This window comes from Balaenoptera ricei, chromosome X (assembly GCF_028023285.1).
Source record: "Balaenoptera ricei isolate mBalRic1 chromosome X, mBalRic1.hap2, whole genome shotgun sequence".
Taxonomy (NCBI): Eukaryota; Metazoa; Chordata; class Mammalia; order Artiodactyla; family Balaenopteridae; genus Balaenoptera; species Balaenoptera ricei.
The window spans coordinates 44088326-44105461 of NC_082660.1; the positions used below are offsets into that span (position 1 = coordinate 44088326).

At 49.9% G+C, this 17136-nt stretch overlaps 1 protein-coding gene across 11 annotated transcripts; it reads left to right on the forward strand.

The window, feature by feature from the left end:
• Positions 1-369: 369 nt before the first annotated feature.
• FTSJ1 (FtsJ RNA 2'-O-methyltransferase 1) lies at positions 370-16935 on the forward strand. Of its 11 annotated transcripts, none has more exons than XR_009500236.1 (15): positions 370-636; positions 2181-2350; positions 2626-2695; positions 2794-2884; positions 3231-3309; positions 4726-4778; positions 4864-4917; positions 5004-5106; positions 5209-5292; positions 5995-6098; positions 6188-6385; positions 6602-6643; positions 11563-11616; positions 16080-16237; positions 16680-16935. XR_009500236.1 is itself a non-coding variant. In XM_059911083.1 (13 exons), exons 1-12 carry the CDS (start codon positions 497-499, stop codon positions 6632-6634), a joined length of 1173 nt encoding a protein of 390 aa, XP_059767066.1. In that variant the 5' UTR covers positions 370-496; the 3' UTR covers positions 6635-6643; positions 8097-8648. The 11 variants fall into 11 exon arrangements, 9 of the variants coding, with proteins under 9 accessions (XP_059767066.1, XP_059767065.1, XP_059767067.1 ...); XR_009500237.1 differs by having other exon boundaries at positions 16085-16237; XM_059911083.1 differs by lacking the exons at positions 11563-11616; positions 16080-16237; positions 16680-16935 and adding an exon at positions 8097-8648 and having other exon boundaries at positions 6001-6098.
• Positions 16936-17136: the final 201 nt, after the last annotated feature.

Sequence of the window (17136 nt, forward strand, 5' to 3'; positions counted from 1 at the left end):
AGACGGTAACAGTCAGAAGGCGCTATCAATTAGCAGAAGTGGGATTTGAAATTGCAGCCGAGCAGCTTCTGCGCGCTCGCGCACTTAATTAACGCACTCTCCTTCCTCTCAAATTCGCTACGCCAGAGGTAATTGCACTTCGCGGCGCGCGAAAAATAAATACGTGCCGCCGTGTGCGTTGTATCTTGGGAAATGTAGTCCACAGGCTCAAGGAATACTATTGTACAAGAAGGGAGGGGCGGAGAGTACGTCGATTTTCGCCTTGTAACAAAAGAACAAAGTCAGTTCTCGTGCCTCGCGACGTTTCGGCCATGCCTTGCGCGACTTCGGCGGCTTTACTCGCGCCCGTTGCATGCTGGGAACGGCAGTTCGCCCGACCGGCTACGTCGGCGCGAGATGCCGGAACTCACGTGGTACGATCAGGTCGGGTCCCCGCTTCGCGCGAGTCACCGCGTCCCACGATGACAGGCTTTCCACGCTCCGGTCGCCCTTAGGCATGCGCGACAGACATTCGGATCAACTAAGAATACAAACTGAAGCCCTACGACTTCTCACCGGTTTGCGCTCTCGCCGAGGCTCGGGCTGCTTGAGGACCGGCCTCCTTCGTTCCGCTTCTCCCCACTCCGAAAGTTTAAGGTAGGCCCTGGGGCGCGGAGGACTTGGGTCCCGGCCAAGACGGTTGAGGCATGCCTGCGCTGTCCCGCCGGTGAGGGAAGGAGGCAAGTTCGCCCTCGGCGCTGCAGCTGCGTAGTCCGGGCAGCTGGCACCAGGTAGGCTCCAGACCCAAGGTTTGTCTGGAGAAGGGGCCCACTCATGCGGGATGGTCTGGAGGTGGGCGGGGGGCGCAGAGGTCCAGATACCGGCGGAGCCGGTCTTGTGGTCCCAGTGGGGACTTGGGCTTTCAGGTAATGATGAGGAGGGACCGGCGGTGTAGCCAGAGGGCTGTTAATGGGTGGGTGTGGAGGTTTGGTGGGCTGCGTGGGTGTAATAGAGGTCTGGTGGGAGTGTTATTGGGGAATCAGTGAGGGCTAAAAGGCGTGTTTTAGTCGATGTGTTCAAGGGGGCCAGTGGGATGTGTTCGTTAATTAATGAGGGGATGGTAGAGTGGGCAACTAGAAGATAATGGGAGGCAGGTAGGAGTGTGATCCTTGAGGGACTGATGGAGGTATGATATTCAACGGGTTAATAAAGAGTGGTGGGGCATAGTGATTGAAAGGATAATGGTGCGGCTGTGGAGGGAATAATAGAGGCCGGTAAAAGTCATGATCAAGGAACTAATGGGAGTAGTGATCAAAGAAGAGAGAATGAGAGGCTGAAGGGGTGTTGTAATCAAAAGATTTTAGTGGGTGATGATGGTATGATCATTGAAGAATTAATAGGAGCAGAGTGAGCAAAGAGGGGGTAATAGTAAGCTGTTGGGTGTGATCATCAAGTGATTGTTGGGTGGGGAGAAAGGTGGGCAGTGAGGGGAGACTGTGGAACTGATGTATGATTATCAGGGATTAACATGAATGTGTGGTAGGGAAGGGTTACAGGGGGGCTAGTGGTGTGATCTATGAAGGATCAGTTGGAGGGCCAGGTTAATGGGGACTGATAAATCATAGTAATTGAGAGCTCGATGGGGGACTAATAGGCCATGATTCTCCAGGCATTAATGGGGGGGTGGTGATAAAGATGTAGTAATAAAGGAATTATTGGGGGCCTAATCTCTTCAGGGGAGAGAGATGAAGGAGGTGGGGAGTGCAGTGAGGTAGTATGAGGATAATGGGGTGAAAGCAAGGGATTAATGGGGGGCTAGTAGGGCTGTATGACTCTAGGGGCAATGAGGAGAGCTGGGAAGACAGTGAGATGTTATTGGGGATAAGGTGGGCAGAGAAGGGTTGATAGTGGGGTTTAATATGTGGTGTGTGAGTGGGAGGTGGACAGGGTCAGTAATAGGTCATCTATGAGATAAGGGTTGGGTTTGTGGGCTCTTTGGGGGAGATCTGTGGGGTTAGTGATGGAGCCTGAGAGCTCAGTGGCGGGGTCCTTCAGGCTCAGTGAGGTCATTGGGGTTAGTGACTGGGCTCCAGCCTTCCCACCTGTTGAGTGAGCTGTCACACGGGTCAGATGAGCCCGGTTTAGTTTTTGTGGTTCTCGCTGCCCTGCAGAGGTAGGTGATGGCCCACTTACTGATATAGGGCGGCGTCAGCTTGCTGTTGGCAGGTCCCTGGGCAAACAGTGTGTGAGATGGGACGGACGTCAAAGGACAAGCGGGATGTCTACTACCGCCTAGCCAAGGAGAATGGCTGGCGTGCCCGCAGTGCCTTCAAGCTGCTACAACTTGACGAGGAATTCCAACTCTTCCAAGGTCCCCACTTGGCGGGCGAGTCACTGGGGGATGGCGTGGGCGAAGGGAATAGACAAGTGGGCTAGGTCTACAGAGCTCCCTGTGGTAGGTGGGCTGACTTGGAGGGTCTATGGGGCAGGGGCCAGGCAGGAAGATGGGCAGGTACGCGAAAGGAGCTGGGCATCTAGGCAGCAGACAGATACGAGTGCTGCCCAGGGGAAAGGGGTGAACTTTGCAGGGTCCCAGGTTGGAGAGGTGGGTGCAGCTGACCACTACACCTTCCTGTGTGTGCTCAGGTGTGACGCGGGCAGTTGACCTGTGTGCGGCCCCGGGCAGCTGGAGCCAGGTGCTGAGCCAGAAGATTGGGTGAGTGTGGAGTCCCAGATGGGAGGGTGGGAGGGCAGGTTAGATGGAGGGTGGACCAGGAGTGATAACTGGGCTGACATGGACCGTGTTGTCCACAGGGGCCAGGGGTCCGGCCACGTCGTGGCCGTGGATCTTCAGGCTATGGCTCCACTACCAGGTGTGTTACAGATCCAGGGGGATATCACCCAGGTGAGAGCATGGCTTGGGGTGTTGGGGTGTATCCTTGGCAAAGGCCCCCCAACCTGGGGGCTACGGCAAGTGGAAGAGAGAAAGAGAAAGACAAACAGACTGAGAAAGACAGACAGAGATAGAGTAACCGAGAGAACCCAAGAGAGTGTAACAGCAGAGAAACAGAGCCAGCCTGTCGTCATCACAGAGAGACAGCAAAAAATGATCCCAGAGATGGAGCCTGGTCTTAGGCAAAGCCTGAGAATTTGGCTGACCCAGGGGCTGCGGGCCAGGGCCAAGGGCAGGTGGGGTTAGAGGGCTGTGGAGGGGGTGCCTTGGGGCCACTCATCCTCCCTCTCTTCCATAGCTGTCCACTGCCAAGGAGATCATCCAGCACTTTGAGGGCTGCCCCGCCGACCTAGTGGTGTGCGACGGGGCTCCTGATGGTAAACAGCAGGGATTGGGGGGCCAGGCGGGGGCCCTATGTGTGTCCTTCTCTGTATGTCCCGCCTCTGTTGGCTTCTTTTACTGCCTCTCCTCTCCACTGTCAGCTGTTCCTACGTCTAGCAACTTCTCCCTACTTCTGTTTCCTATTCTCTGCCTCTGTCTTCTCCCTCCCCATACTCTACCATTTGGGTTTTGTCCACCCTTTCATCTTCTTATTGCTCACCTCTCTGCAACTGTCCAATTCCATCTTAGTGTTCACTCTTTTTCTTTTTTTTTTCAGTCAGTTAGCCATCCATCCATTCAGCACATTTACTGAGCACCTGTTTTGTGTCAGGCACTGTTGTACATGTTGGGAAAATATTTGTGAATAAAATTCTACTAATCTCTGACCTTATAGAGCTGGTGTTCTAGTGGGAGAAGACAGAAGAGAAACAAGGGATTGAGCTATGTAGCCTGTCAAAAGGTGATAGGTACCATGGGGATGTCAATGAAAAGGAGAGGGAAGAGGGGAGTACCTGTAGGAATTTTAAATAAAGCTTGGAAGGCCTCATTGGCTTTAGCACAAAAACCTAAAGGAGTCATGGGAATGGGCCAGGGGCACGTCTGGAGGAAGAACAATCCAGGTAAAGGAATTGGCCTATGCAAAGGCCCTGAGGTAGGAGGGTGCTTGGCATGTGTGAGGAATAGCGAGATCAGTGTGGCTGGATTGGAGTGAGTGAGCAGGAGAGTTGTAGGAGGTGAGAACAGATCCTTGTGTGGATCTTTCTGGGCCACAGTGGTGACTTTGGCTTCTTCACTGAGATGAGAGCGTGGGGAAAACCATGAGAGGGTTGTGAGCAGAGGAGGGCCGTGCCTGACTTGGGTTGTGACAGGATCCCTCTGGCTGCTGTGAGCAGTGTGAGGGGTGAGACCTGGGGAGGGGAGGCCGCTGCAGTCGTCCAGGTGGAGTTGAGAAGATTTGCTAATGGCTTAAATGTGGGTGTGAGGAGAGAGTGGTGGGTGGGTGTGTGTCAAAGGTAACTCGAAGGTTTTTGGCTTGAACAACTGGAAGGATCAGATGAGATGGGAAAGATGATGGGAGGAGCAGGTTTGGGCAGGGAGATCGGGAGTTTGTTTTTGGATGTATTGAGTCTGAGATGTTCATTCTGATCTGAGTCTGGAGTTAAGAGGAACAGTCTGGACTGGAGATAGAAATGATGATAACAGTATTCACGCCTGAGGTTGTTTTGAGAATGAAAATGAGTGCCTAAGGGTTAGGAGCTCAGAGTACGCATCTAGTTGGCAGATAGTATTTGCATGCAGAACCTTAGCAGTAAGAGAGCCTAGGAAATGTTTTTAGCGCTCTAACCTCTGGGAGGTTAGAATGGGAGCATAGCTAGACTGGATGGCCCCCTAACACTATTCTCTTGCTGCAGTAACCGGCCTCCATGATGTTGATGAGTATATGCAGGCCCAGCTCCTCCTAGCCGTGAGTAACCCTGGCTGCCCCTGCCTCGGTTTGGCCCCCTCCTGGCTGTCTCCACCTCACCCTTAGCCATCTGTCCTGCCTATAGGCTCTGAACATTGCTACACATGTCTTGAAGCCAGGGGGCTGCTTTGTGGCCAAGGTAAGGCTCGGGGAACCTGGTAGGGGGTAGAGAGGGGTCTCCAAAGGTCATCTTCATGCCTCCATCTCTGCCTCCCCACCCTGCAGATCTTCCGAGGCCGGGATGTGACACTGATCTACAGTCAGCTGCGTGTCTTCTTCTCCACCGTGCTCTGTGCCAAGCCCAAGAGCAGCCGGAACTCCAGCATTGGTCAGTGGGGTGGAGGGGCCAGGCTGGGGGGTGCGCATCTCAGGGACCCATCCGCACAGGGTGGTGGTGGCAGTCGCCCCTCACTCTACCTTATCCCCACAGAGGCCTTTGCTGTCTGTAAGGGTTATGACCCCCCTGAGGGCTTCCTGCCGGACCTGACCAAACCCCTGCTGGACCACTCTTACGGTGAGAGCCAGAGCCCTGGGCCCCATCCCTGGGGAGAGTCTGTCCACCAATGGAATTTATGTTCCAGGAGGGCCCTCAGCCCCACCCCCTGGTGGAAACTCTGCCCCTTAGGGGAATTCTGTCCCAAAAGGATCCTCAGCCCCACCCTCTGGAAATTCCACCCCTGTATGGATATTTTGTTCCAGGAGGATCTTTAGCCCAGTGGCCTAGTGGTAACTCTTGGACCTGGTGAAAATTCTGTCTTGGGAGGATCCTGCGTCCTACCCCAAGGGAGACTCCACTTGCTTGCGGAGATTCTAGACTAAGAAGACTCAGTCACGCCCCAGGTGGAAACCCCACCCCTGTGTGGGAATTTCATCCTGTGAGGGCCTTCAGACTGGCCCCTAGAGGGAAAAAGCACAGAGCGGCTCTTGTGGCAGGCACACTTGAGTGAGACAAAGTCCAGACAGTATATGGCAGGTGGGCATAAGTGCAATCGGAGAAAAGTGGGTTGCGGGGGGTGGTGTGTTTTAGAACAGGTGATCATGGAGGGCTTCCCTGAGGAAGTGATCTGAACCAAATGAAGGATTTCTGATAAAGGAGGGCAAGAGTAGCTGGTGGATACGTTGGGGAGGCCTCGGTACCCATCCTGGGTGCAGCCTGAGTCACGACTGGTCCCAGACACCCCAGCCCTGTCCTGCCTCATCTCTCCCTGCTTGTCAGATCCAGATTTCAACCAATTAGATGGTCCCACCCGCATCATTGTACCATTTGTGACCTGTGGGGACCTGAGCGCCTATGATTCGGACCGCAGTTACCCACTGGATGTAAGCGCCCAGCCAACTGTGGGTGGATGGGGGGTGCTGTCCTAGGTTCCCAGGTCCTCACCACCCCCTGCCGACATGTGTCCCTGCAGCTAGAGGACGGCTCAGAATACAAGTATACTCCGCCCACGCAGCCCCCCATCTCACCACCGTACCAGGAGGCCTGCACCTTGAAGAAGAAGGGGCGGCTGGCCAAGGAGGTCCGCCCCCAGGACTGCCCCATCAGCACAGTGGACACGTTGCCCCAGTCCCTGGCCGCCCCACAGTGCCACACCCTGCTGGCCTCTGAGGTCTGGAAACATGGGCCCAGAGCCCTTAATGCCCTTTCTCTGTGCCCACAGTGACCCCCTCCTCGTGTGCCTCCTTCTGCCCCAAATCACATGGTTTCTGGGACAAACTTCTCTTCCCTGCCTCCCAATAGCTATAAAAATCAATGGGTAAAACCAAGTACAGTGAACGGAAAAGCTTAGCCAAGTATCTGAGTCCCTTCTTTTTTTCTTGGGTAGGTGGAAGACAGTGAAATGAACCGTTCGCCTTAAGATGTTAAGGTAAATTTGCCTTTTTGTCTAAGAATTTGAGTAAATGGCACCTTTAAGAAAAAACTGAGTAAAATTTCACCTTTGAAACTTTTACATCAACTGGTAAGATTTCAGTCAGCAAACCTTTACTAAAACACCTGATCTTATGTGCCAGGAACTGCTTTAAGGATTTTACATATTGAGGCACTCGGTAAACATTTATTGAGCACATGCTGTGTGCTGGGCATTGTTCTAGGTTTGAAGATAGAGGGGGAACAACACAGGCAAATATCCTGGCCCTCAGAGCTTCTAGTTTGGGAAAGAGGTGATAAGCAATAACACAGTCTAAATGCAGGAGTTTCCACCCACACATACACAAACTATTTATCTTGATCTCTCTCTATATGTATACACACACACACACACACACACACACACACACACACACACATAAAATGTAAAAGTAATATGGGGTATGAAGAAATTTTTAAAGCAGGGTAAAGAGATCAAGAATTCTAGGGGATGGCAGTTTGCAGTTTTTAAAAAGGTTATCATGGAAGGTCTCACTGAGGTAATGTTTGAGCAGAGACCTGAAGAAGATGAAGGAGGGAATCGTGTGTTTATCTAGGGGAAGAGCATTCCAGGGAGAGGAAATAGCAAATACAAAGGCCCTGAGGTGGAACCTTGCCTGGTATGTGAGGGGAGCAGTGAGGAGCCAGTTTGCCTGGAACAGTCTGGGCTAAACCTATCAGTGCTGGAGGGCTTCTCATCCTCAGGATACCACATCAGAGGACATCCCTGTCTGGCAGTGGCTTTGCAGGTTATTCAGACCAAGTCTTCCATTAAAATAAGAAGTAAAAAAGACATCTTTTAAAAAATGAAATGGCAAATCACAATGGGAAGAGATATTTATAATCCCTATATATAGTATCCTTGATATTTAAAAAACTGCTATAAGTCAGTAAGGAAAAGAAAATATGAGAATGGCCAGTAAGCACATGAAAAGCTGCTCATCAGGGAAATGCAGGCTAGAATTAAAAAGATTGACAATACTAAGCGTCTGGAAGGATGTGCAGCAATTGGAACTCTTGAAGACGCCCATGGCAGCATATAATGGTGTAGCCACTGGAAAATTGTGAGGCATTATCTGCTAAAGCTGCATGTGTGCCAGTTCCACTCCTAAGAAGTGAGTACTAGAATGTTCCTAGCCAGCACTATTTGTAGTACCCCCAGACTAGATACAGCCCAAATATCCATCAGCTGTAGAATGGATCGTTAAATCCTGGTTTATTCGCAGTGGAGAGCTACACAACAAAGAGAATGAACGTTATATGTTTTATGCATTTTTCTGTGTGTTATGGTTCACAATGAAAGTAAAGGGGAAAACTTCAAAAAAATGTTAGTAGCTGAGCAAACAGTGATTATAGTAGAAGACAGTGGGGAAACATTTTGGTTTAAAACTTCCTTTTACTTTGACCTTTAGTTAGCTGGCAATCTGATAAGGACTCGGAAGCTGTTTGCTGTCAGGAAAACCAGAACTTGAGTTGATGAACTTGTTTTCAAATATCTCATCAACCGGTCCTGAACATACAAGCTCCGAGTGGGAACCTGCAGCAACCACCAGGAACACAGCGAGGAAAGAAGCATCACGGAATGTCCGTCTGCACTGCAGAGGGGATTCTTGACTGGGGTCTTGCCTCTTCTCTAAATCTTTCCAGCCGTGTCCTGATTATGTCCAGAATTTACCCTGAGAGCGGGGGTTCTTAACCTGGGTAGAAGTCAGGGTTATGTATGGATTTGATGGAGGGAAACATTACATCTTTATTTTCACTAATATAAGTGAAATTTTAGCTATACTCCCGGATCTGAATGCTGGCATCAAATCACAATAGTAAAAGCAGTGCCTGCAACTTCCACCAATACAAATCACAGTTACTTTTTTATGTTATGTTACAGTCGTTGCAGGCATCTTAAAATATTGTTCACATTGGTCACTACTTTGAATAAGATCTTAAAATTTGATGAATTAATAAAAAAAAGTTCATATAGCATCCCAATGTTGTTTCATTTTAACATGGTAACTATTTTTCTAGTTTTATTGAAATATAATTGATATAATGTATAAGTTGGAAGTGTACAACATAATGATTTGATATATGTGTATATTGCAAGATGACTACCGTGGGTTTAATTAACATCTGTCACCTCACATAGTTACAGTTTTTTTTTCTTGTGATGGGAAGTTTTAAGATTTGCTCTCTTAGCAACTTTCAAGTATACAATATAATATTGATAAGTATAGTCACTATGCTGTATATTACATCCCCAGGACTTATTTATAACTAGAAGTGTTGTACCTTTTGACCACCTTCACCCATTTTTAGATTCCACATATAAGTGAGATCACACAGTATTTGTGTTTCTCTGACTAATTTCATTTAGCATAATACCCTCAAGGTCTGTCCACGTAGTCACAAATGGCGCGTTTCCTTTTTTTATGGCTGAATAATATTCTATCATATGCATATACCACATTTTCTTTATTCATTCATCTGTCAACAGATCCCTAGGTTGTTTCCACATCTTCGCTATTGTGGATAATACTGCAATGAACATTGGGGTGCAGATAGCTCTTTGAGGCAGTGATTCCATCTCCTTTGGATATATACCCAGAAGTATATATTTGGGATACGGGGAATACTGGATCATATGGTAGTTCTATTTAATTTTTTGAGGAACCTCCATGATGTTTATTTAGTTTCCATAATCCTGTGTATTTGAGTGTATGTGTGTGTGTGTGTGTGTGTGTGTGTATGCACATGCACACGCATGCTTTCAAAAATACTCTGTGAAGGGGTCCACAGACTTGATCAGATCAGATGCCAAAGGGTTCCCCAGACAAATTTTTTTTTTTTAGCTGTGCTGCGTGGCTTGTGGGATCTCAGTTCCCTGATCAGGGATTGAACCCAGACCACGGCAGTGAAAGCCCAGAATCCTAACCACTAGGCCACCAGGGAACTCCCCAGAACAAATTTTTTACGTTAAGAACCCCTCTCTTAAAGGAATATCAGAAAGTCTGCCATGACTGCAGTCCTGAATTTCTATATTTTAGCAAACAGGAGCTGACAAACACCAGCTACATGGGCAGACCCGGTTTCCGCAGCTTACTCGCTTATCTTTAGAAAATCACTGTTCTTTGTCCACACACCATCCATTGACCTCAGGACTACTGACATCCCAGTCTGTGACCCCAGGTGTTTCTGTACCTGACTTTGAGACCCTGGGAGTGTCCATACTGAGTCTAGCCCCAGGGGGCCCACACCACAGCTTGTTAACCCAGGAGTCTTATCACCCACGTCAGTATGACCACAGGAATGTCCACACCCCAGTCTGTGTGACTCCAGGAATGTAAAACAGAAGTATCCACACAAAAGGTGGTGTGTCCACACCCATCACCATGTAAATTCAGCAGTGTCCACACTACAGTCAGTGACGCCCCAGGAGTGTGGACAGCCCAGTTTGTATAATCCCAGGAGTATCCTCGTCTCAATTCCCAGGAGCATAAACACACCAGCCTTTGGGACCCTGTGGGCATACTCACCTCGGGCTGTGTGTCCCTGGTGTCCACCCCCATCTGTGTAACGTCAGAAGTATACACCGAAAGTCTCTGACAGAGCAGTGTCTAATTCCCAGTCTGTGCAAACCAGTGGAGTCCACACCCCCAAGTGTGTGGCCGAGGAGGGGCCCACCCGGCCTAGGCCTGCTGTCTGAGCTCGGGAGTGCCCACTCTCCACCTGTGCGGCCCTAGTCTTGCGACTCCAGGAGTGTCCACGCCCCTCAGTGTGACCCCAGAATTTTCCACGCCAAAGTCAGTTTGTAACCAGAGGTACATCCGTCCCAGCCCGTGTGTCCCCAGTGGGGTACTTACTTTAGTCTGAGTGACTCCTGGAGTGTTTCCACCCCAGTCTGTGATGACAGGAATGTTTATTCTCCAGCCTTTGTGACCCCAGGCTTTCCGCAACACAGCCTGTGTTACCCCCAAAGTGTACACGCCCTGGTCAGATGACTGCAGGTTTGTCAATTGCTAAGACTGTGTAACAACAATGGGTGTCCATTCCCCTATCGCTGTAACCCCCAGGGTTACCACACCTCAGTCATTGTCACCCCCCAAGGGTGTCTGCAGTGTAGTCTGTGTCACCACAGGAGGGTATACACTCCAGTCTGTGTGACACCTGGAGTAATCAAAATATAGTCTGTGTGACCCCATAAGCGTGCATATCCCAAAGCTTCTGACCGCAGTGTTGTAAAAACTCCAGTCTATTTGACCACAGGGGTGCCCACTGCAAAGTATGTCAGTCAGCAGCAGTGCCCACGTCCCAGTCTGGGTGACCTCACCAATGTCATATGTCAGGTTTTGTCACCATAGAAATGTCCACCCCCTCTGTCTGACCCCAGGAGTCTCCAGACGCCAATGTGTGTCCTGAGGGAAGCACACCCCTGGTCTGTGTTGCGAAAGCATTGTTTGTTTACACCCCAGTCTGTCACTCTTGCCTTTCCACCTGCCAGTCAGTGTCCCCTAGGAGTGATCATTCCTCAGCGCTTGAAACACCAGGAGTGTCCACACCCCAGTGTATGTAACCCCAGGAGCACCCACAGTCAGCCTGTGTTTCTCCAGAAGGGTCTACACAATAGTCTGCATGACCCCAGGATGATCAGCTTTCTGTGTGACCACAGGAGTGGCCACCACCCAGTCCACGTGTCCCTAGGACGGTACACCCTTGGCTGTGTGATCAGTGAAGTCTCTATGCTCTGGGTTCTGTGACCACCAGGGTGTCACTCCCCAGCCTGCAACTCCAGAGCTTTCTACCCTGTGTGGGAGCGAGGAGTGTCCCCACCTCAGTCTCTGTGGCCCCACAGGCTCATTTACTACGTCATCCCTGTCACCCTAGGAGTAGCTGAACTCCGGTCTGCGTGATGCCACAAGCGTCCACATCCCAAACAAGGTGAGCAGAGGGGTGTCTACACTTGAGTGCGTGTGACCACAAACATGTCCTCCCCTTGTCTTTGTGACCCCAGATGAGTCCGGTGGGTTTTACCCTGGCTGTGTCCACATCCCAATGTTTGACTACAGAAATGTCCACAGCCCAGCCTTTGTGACCCCCAGGAGTGTCCACCCCACAGTCAGAGTCCAGAAGTGGCAACGGCTTAGTCTGGGTGACTTTGGGAGGTTCCACAGCACAGTCTGAGTGGCACCGTGAGTGTGCTCATCTCAAACTGTGTGATCACAGAGGTGTCCACACTCCAGTCTCCGTGGCCCAGGAATGTCCACACCTAAGTTCCTGTGACAGAAGCAATGTCCAATCTCGAGTGTATGTGACCCAGTATTGTCCAGACCCCACAGTTGCTGGCACAGCGTGTCTGTACCCAGTGCCTGTGGCCTCAGGAGGGTGTGCTCCCATCAGGGTGACCACAGGAGTATGAAAGTCCCATGCCTGTGACTGCTGGTGGGTCTACACACCAGTCTGGGTGACCCAGGGGAGGATACCCCCCATCTGTGTGACCAAAGGAGTCTCCACGCTCCAGTGTCTGTGACCCATTCAGTGTGACTAGAGGAATGCCCACAGCAAATTCGGTGTGATCACACCACTGTCCACCCCCATCTGCCTGTCCTGAGAGGCATCTCTGCTGCGGTTGGTGTGATCCCAGCAGAGGGCACACGGCAAGCAGCATGACTACAGAGGTCTCCTTCTGGATAAACACAGGCTGACTGGGGGTCCTCCTGGTGTTCCATACACTGGGGCATGGACACGCCTGCCTGTGATACTCCAGCAGTGTCCACGCCACAGTCCTTTGACTACAGTGGCTCCCCAGTGTATGTGTCCTCAGTCATGTCGTTGTCCCAGCCTGTGGTCCACACCCCAAAGTTTGTGACTCTGATGGTGCCCGAAGTTGAGCCTGTGTGAGAAGGTACCAGATCATAGTCCATGTGACTCCAGGAGTGTCCACCCACCAATCTGTAGGAATCTAGGAGAACACATCCCAGCCCATGAGACTTCAGGAGTGGCCACGCCCCATCCTGCGTGACCACACACCAGGCTGTGTGACCCCCTAGAGCCTCCACACCCGAGTGTGTGACCCCAGGAGGTCCACATCCCAATCAGTGTGACCCCAGGATTGCTTACACCCAAATCTAGTGACCTCATGAATGTCTACACCGTCATCTGTTTGATCCCAGGAGTGGCCACACCCCAGGCTATGTGACCCTGGGAGGATCCATACACCAGTCAGTGTGACCCCAGGAGGGGTTACATCTAGAGAAAGAGTAATCCAGACAAAGGGGGAAAGCCTGTGCAAAGGCCCTGAGGCAGGAGCATACCTGGCACATTTGAGGTAGAGTGAGGAGACCAGTGGAGCGGGAGTAGAGTGAGCGAGGCGCGAGTGGCAGGAGGTGAGGTCGGAGAGGTTACGGGGCCTGGTTCTGTAGGGCCTCTCTGGCCACGGGGAGGACTTTGGCTTTTTTTCTGAGAGAGATCTCAGAGCAGGGGTCTGAGCAGAGCCGTGGGCTGACTTGGGTTGTAAAAGGACCCTCTGGCTGCTGTGAGGACAGACTGGAGTCCTTAAGTCAGACCAGAGATCAGGCTGAGCCATGGAGGGCAGGGGCCCCAGGAGCCAGGACCATAAGCACTTGACAGGCCTCCCCAGGGGGCTGTACATTCTCTCTGGGGCATATGGTAGCCCTCCTCCTGTTCCCCAGAAACACAGGATATATTGGGGAGAAGTCATGGGGATTGAATGAAGATGACCTCACTGTGGGACCTCAGGCCAGCCTTGCCTTTCCCTGGGCCCTGGGTTTCCGCCTTTGGCAGATGAGTATAATAATTCTTGCCCTGCCAATCTCTCCAGCATCTCTACTCACCTATTCTCTCCAACCACACTAGCCTCCTTGATGTTCCTCAAACACACCAAAGCATTATTCCCACTTCAGGGCCTATGCGCCTGCTGTTTCCCCTCTGCTTGAACACTCGTCCCAAGATATGTACATCGTTCACAGTTTCATGGCTTCCCCCTTCGTTTTCTTTTCTCTGCTTAAAGATCATCTCCTTAGGAAGCCTTCCCTGACTATCCAAAATAGCACCTCTGTATCCCTGCATCCTGCTTTGTTTTTCTTCATAGCACTTAGTACATCCTAATAGTATATTATATATCTACTTGTTGAGTCAGCCAGGGCCCTGCAGTGGGGGTGGAGGGACACAAAGCACACACAGGTGGAATTTCGAAGAGACCTGAATGAAGGGACCATTACGGAGGTGCAGAGAGTTCAGGAAACCAGTAAGGTTGCTGAGCTACCCAGGGACTGGCATCAGAGGGGTGCTGCCACCATTCCTAGGCCTGAAGGGGCAGGAAAGGGAACAGTGTTCCCGAAACCCAGGAGAAGCTGGAACCCAGCCCCAGCCAGTGAACACCTGGCTTTCTCTGTCCTTGTGTTGTCCAGTCACCTACCGGGGTCTCTCATTGGCCAACCCAGCTGGAAGCCAGGTGGGGCAGAGCATGGCTGATGAAGTCCACACGGGGACACAGGGCAGGACGGGGAAGGAGGGAGAATGGATTGCCGGGGGTGAGGGGACAAGTAGAATATCCAACATGTTAGTTTAGTGTTTTCCATTGCCTATTGAATAATACTGAGCATGGGAGGTCCCTGAAGACAGGTGTTTGTGCCTGTTGTGTTCTCTTCTGTGTTTTTAGTACCTAGAGCAGTGCATGGCACACTTAATAAATACTTGCTGAAAGTATAAATGAATCAAAATAATAGATATAAATGTATAATGCAAAAGTGAAAGGATGAGCCACAGGCTGGGAGAAAATATTTTCAAAATGCATTACCTGACAAAGGACCAGTATCCAGAATATATAAAGAATTCCCACAATTCAATAATAAGAAAACCAACAACCCAATTAAAAAATGGGCAAGAGATTTGAACAGATACTGCACCAAAGAGGAAATACAGATGGCAAATAAACATGTGAGGTCTTTAGAAGGTACGAGACAGCTCTTGGCATGGGTGCCAGGCATGAATGCAATGTGGCTTTTGATGGCTTCTGGTGGACAGTTGTGTACCAAAGGGATGAGAACCGCTGCTGGGGTCTTAAAGCACAAGCTTAATGCTGTATCCATGGGCAAACAGGCACTATGCAGGAAGTTAAGCACTATGTAGGCACTAAGCTGAAAGTTGAAGGGGTGGACTTGAATCCTTGACCTGTCCGGGCCAACTTTTTGATCCTGGGTACACGTTTTTTATCCATGGATGGCTTGCTTGGGGTGCAAATTTTGGAGATCTTTTATATAAAGGTGTCAAGAGAGGTACTGGCTACAACGCAGGGAGCAAGAAGTTTTAAGCAAAGGCAAATGTGTTACCCTGAAGATGTCAAGGTCAGTCAGTCTCTGGTATATATGGGCGTTTATGACAGCAGTCATGCATCTTAACAGTTGACAGGCAGCTGGATGGATGCTCATGGGTTAGGAGAGGAAACAACTTTCAATTTTTTTAAAGCCTATTTTATTTATTGGCCATGCTGCACAGCATGTAGGATCTTAGTTCCCCCACCAGGGATTGAACCCGTGCTCCCTGCAGTGGAAGCGCAGAGCCCTAACCACTGGACCACCAGGGAATTCTCCAACTTTGAATTTTAAAAAAAAAGAAACATGTGACAAGACGCTCAACATCATTAATCATTAGAGAAATGCAAATTAAAACCACAATGAGATATCATTATACACTTATTAGAATGGTGAAACTTAAAAAGACTGACCATACTAAGTGTTGACGAGGCTGAAACTCTCCTATGGTGCTGGTAGGGATGTTAAATGGTTAAGTTACTTTGGAAAACAGTTTGGCAGTTTCTTATAAAGTGAAGCATACACCTACCACACAACCCAGCAATCCCACTCATAGGTATTTATCCAAGAAAATGAAAACTTATGTTTATACAAAAACCTATACACAAATATCCGTAACAGCTTTGTTTGCAATCACCCCAACCTGGAAACAACCCACGTGTCTTTCAACTGCTGGCAAATAAATAAAGAAACTGATACATCCTCACTTACTACTCAGCAATGAAAAGCAAACTACTGATGCATCCAACATAGATGACCCTCAGATGCACTAGGAGCCTGAATAACAAGACTACATACTGTCCGATTCCACCTATATGGCGTTCTGGAAAAAAGCAAAACTGGGGGGATAGCACACAGATCAGTGGTTGCCAGGGAGGGGTTAGGGGTGGAGGGAGGGGCTGACTTCAGCGTGGCCACACAAAGAACTATTTTGAAGTGAGAGAACTTCTCTCCTACTAGTGGCAGTTAACCAACTAGTTTCGTTTGTCAAGCCTCAGAGAACTGTATGCTACAAAGGAGACATTTTACTGTATGTAAAATATACCTCAGTAAATATGACTTTTTTTTAAGTGCAGTACTTTGCAAGCAGTAAGGAATTCTATGGCTACAGGACGGGCTGTGATCGTGCCTGTTGTTACTCCTCCTCTCCATCTGGTTTCTGCACAGACACGTCTCAGGAACGCATCTGAGGAAAAGGAGGAGCCGTAGCCATCCTGCCACAGCTCAAGGTAGCGCTTTGTTTGTTGACTGTTAGGACCTGAATTGTGTCCCCCTACAGATTCATGTGTTGAAGGCCTAACGCTCAATGTGACTGTTTTTGAAGATGGGGGCTTTAAGGAGGTCATAATTAAATGAGGAATGAGGTCATAGGAGTTGGTCCTAATCCAATAGGACTGGGGGGAGTCTTATAAGAAGAGGAAGAGACACCAGCGAGCTCTTTCCATGCATACGTGCACAAAGGAAAGGCCATGTGAGGGCACAGTGAGAAGGTGGCCATCTGCAAGCCAGGAAGAGATGCCTCACCAGAAACCAACTCGAATGGCACCTTGATCTTGGACTTCCAGCCTCCAGAACTTTGAGGAAATGTGTCTGTTGTTTAAGCCACCCAGTCAGTGGTATTTTGTTATGGCAGCCCTAATACATTGAGCAAACGAATACTTTGCCTCTCAGTTTCAGATCTGACTCCAGGAGACTCATTTCGGCCATGTCTGAGGACAGCGGGCATTCAAGTGAAAGAACGAAAATTCAGCACGGTCTCCCTGTCTAGTTGAACGGGGCTCTGAAGCTCAGAGAGGGGATGTGTAGCCAGAGAAACGCAGGGTGAAATCCACAGCACTCCCACAGATCGGATTCTGGGGGCTGTATCCACAGGACCTCCTCAGCCACACTGCAAGATGAGTAAGAATTGTTGGGGGTAATAAAAAAATTTTTTTAAAAAGAATTGTTTGGGGAGTTTTCAGAACCGCCCTAAGCCTCCTTCTAAAGCCCCACCCAAACCTGGTTCACGCCAGGCTGTTCTCCCACATAACACGTATGCAGTTCAGAGGCACTGGTGCCGTGGTTTGGGAGAGTAGCTGTAATGGTGTCGTCTCAGGCTTGGTGGCAGCCCAAGGTTAGGGACAAATGT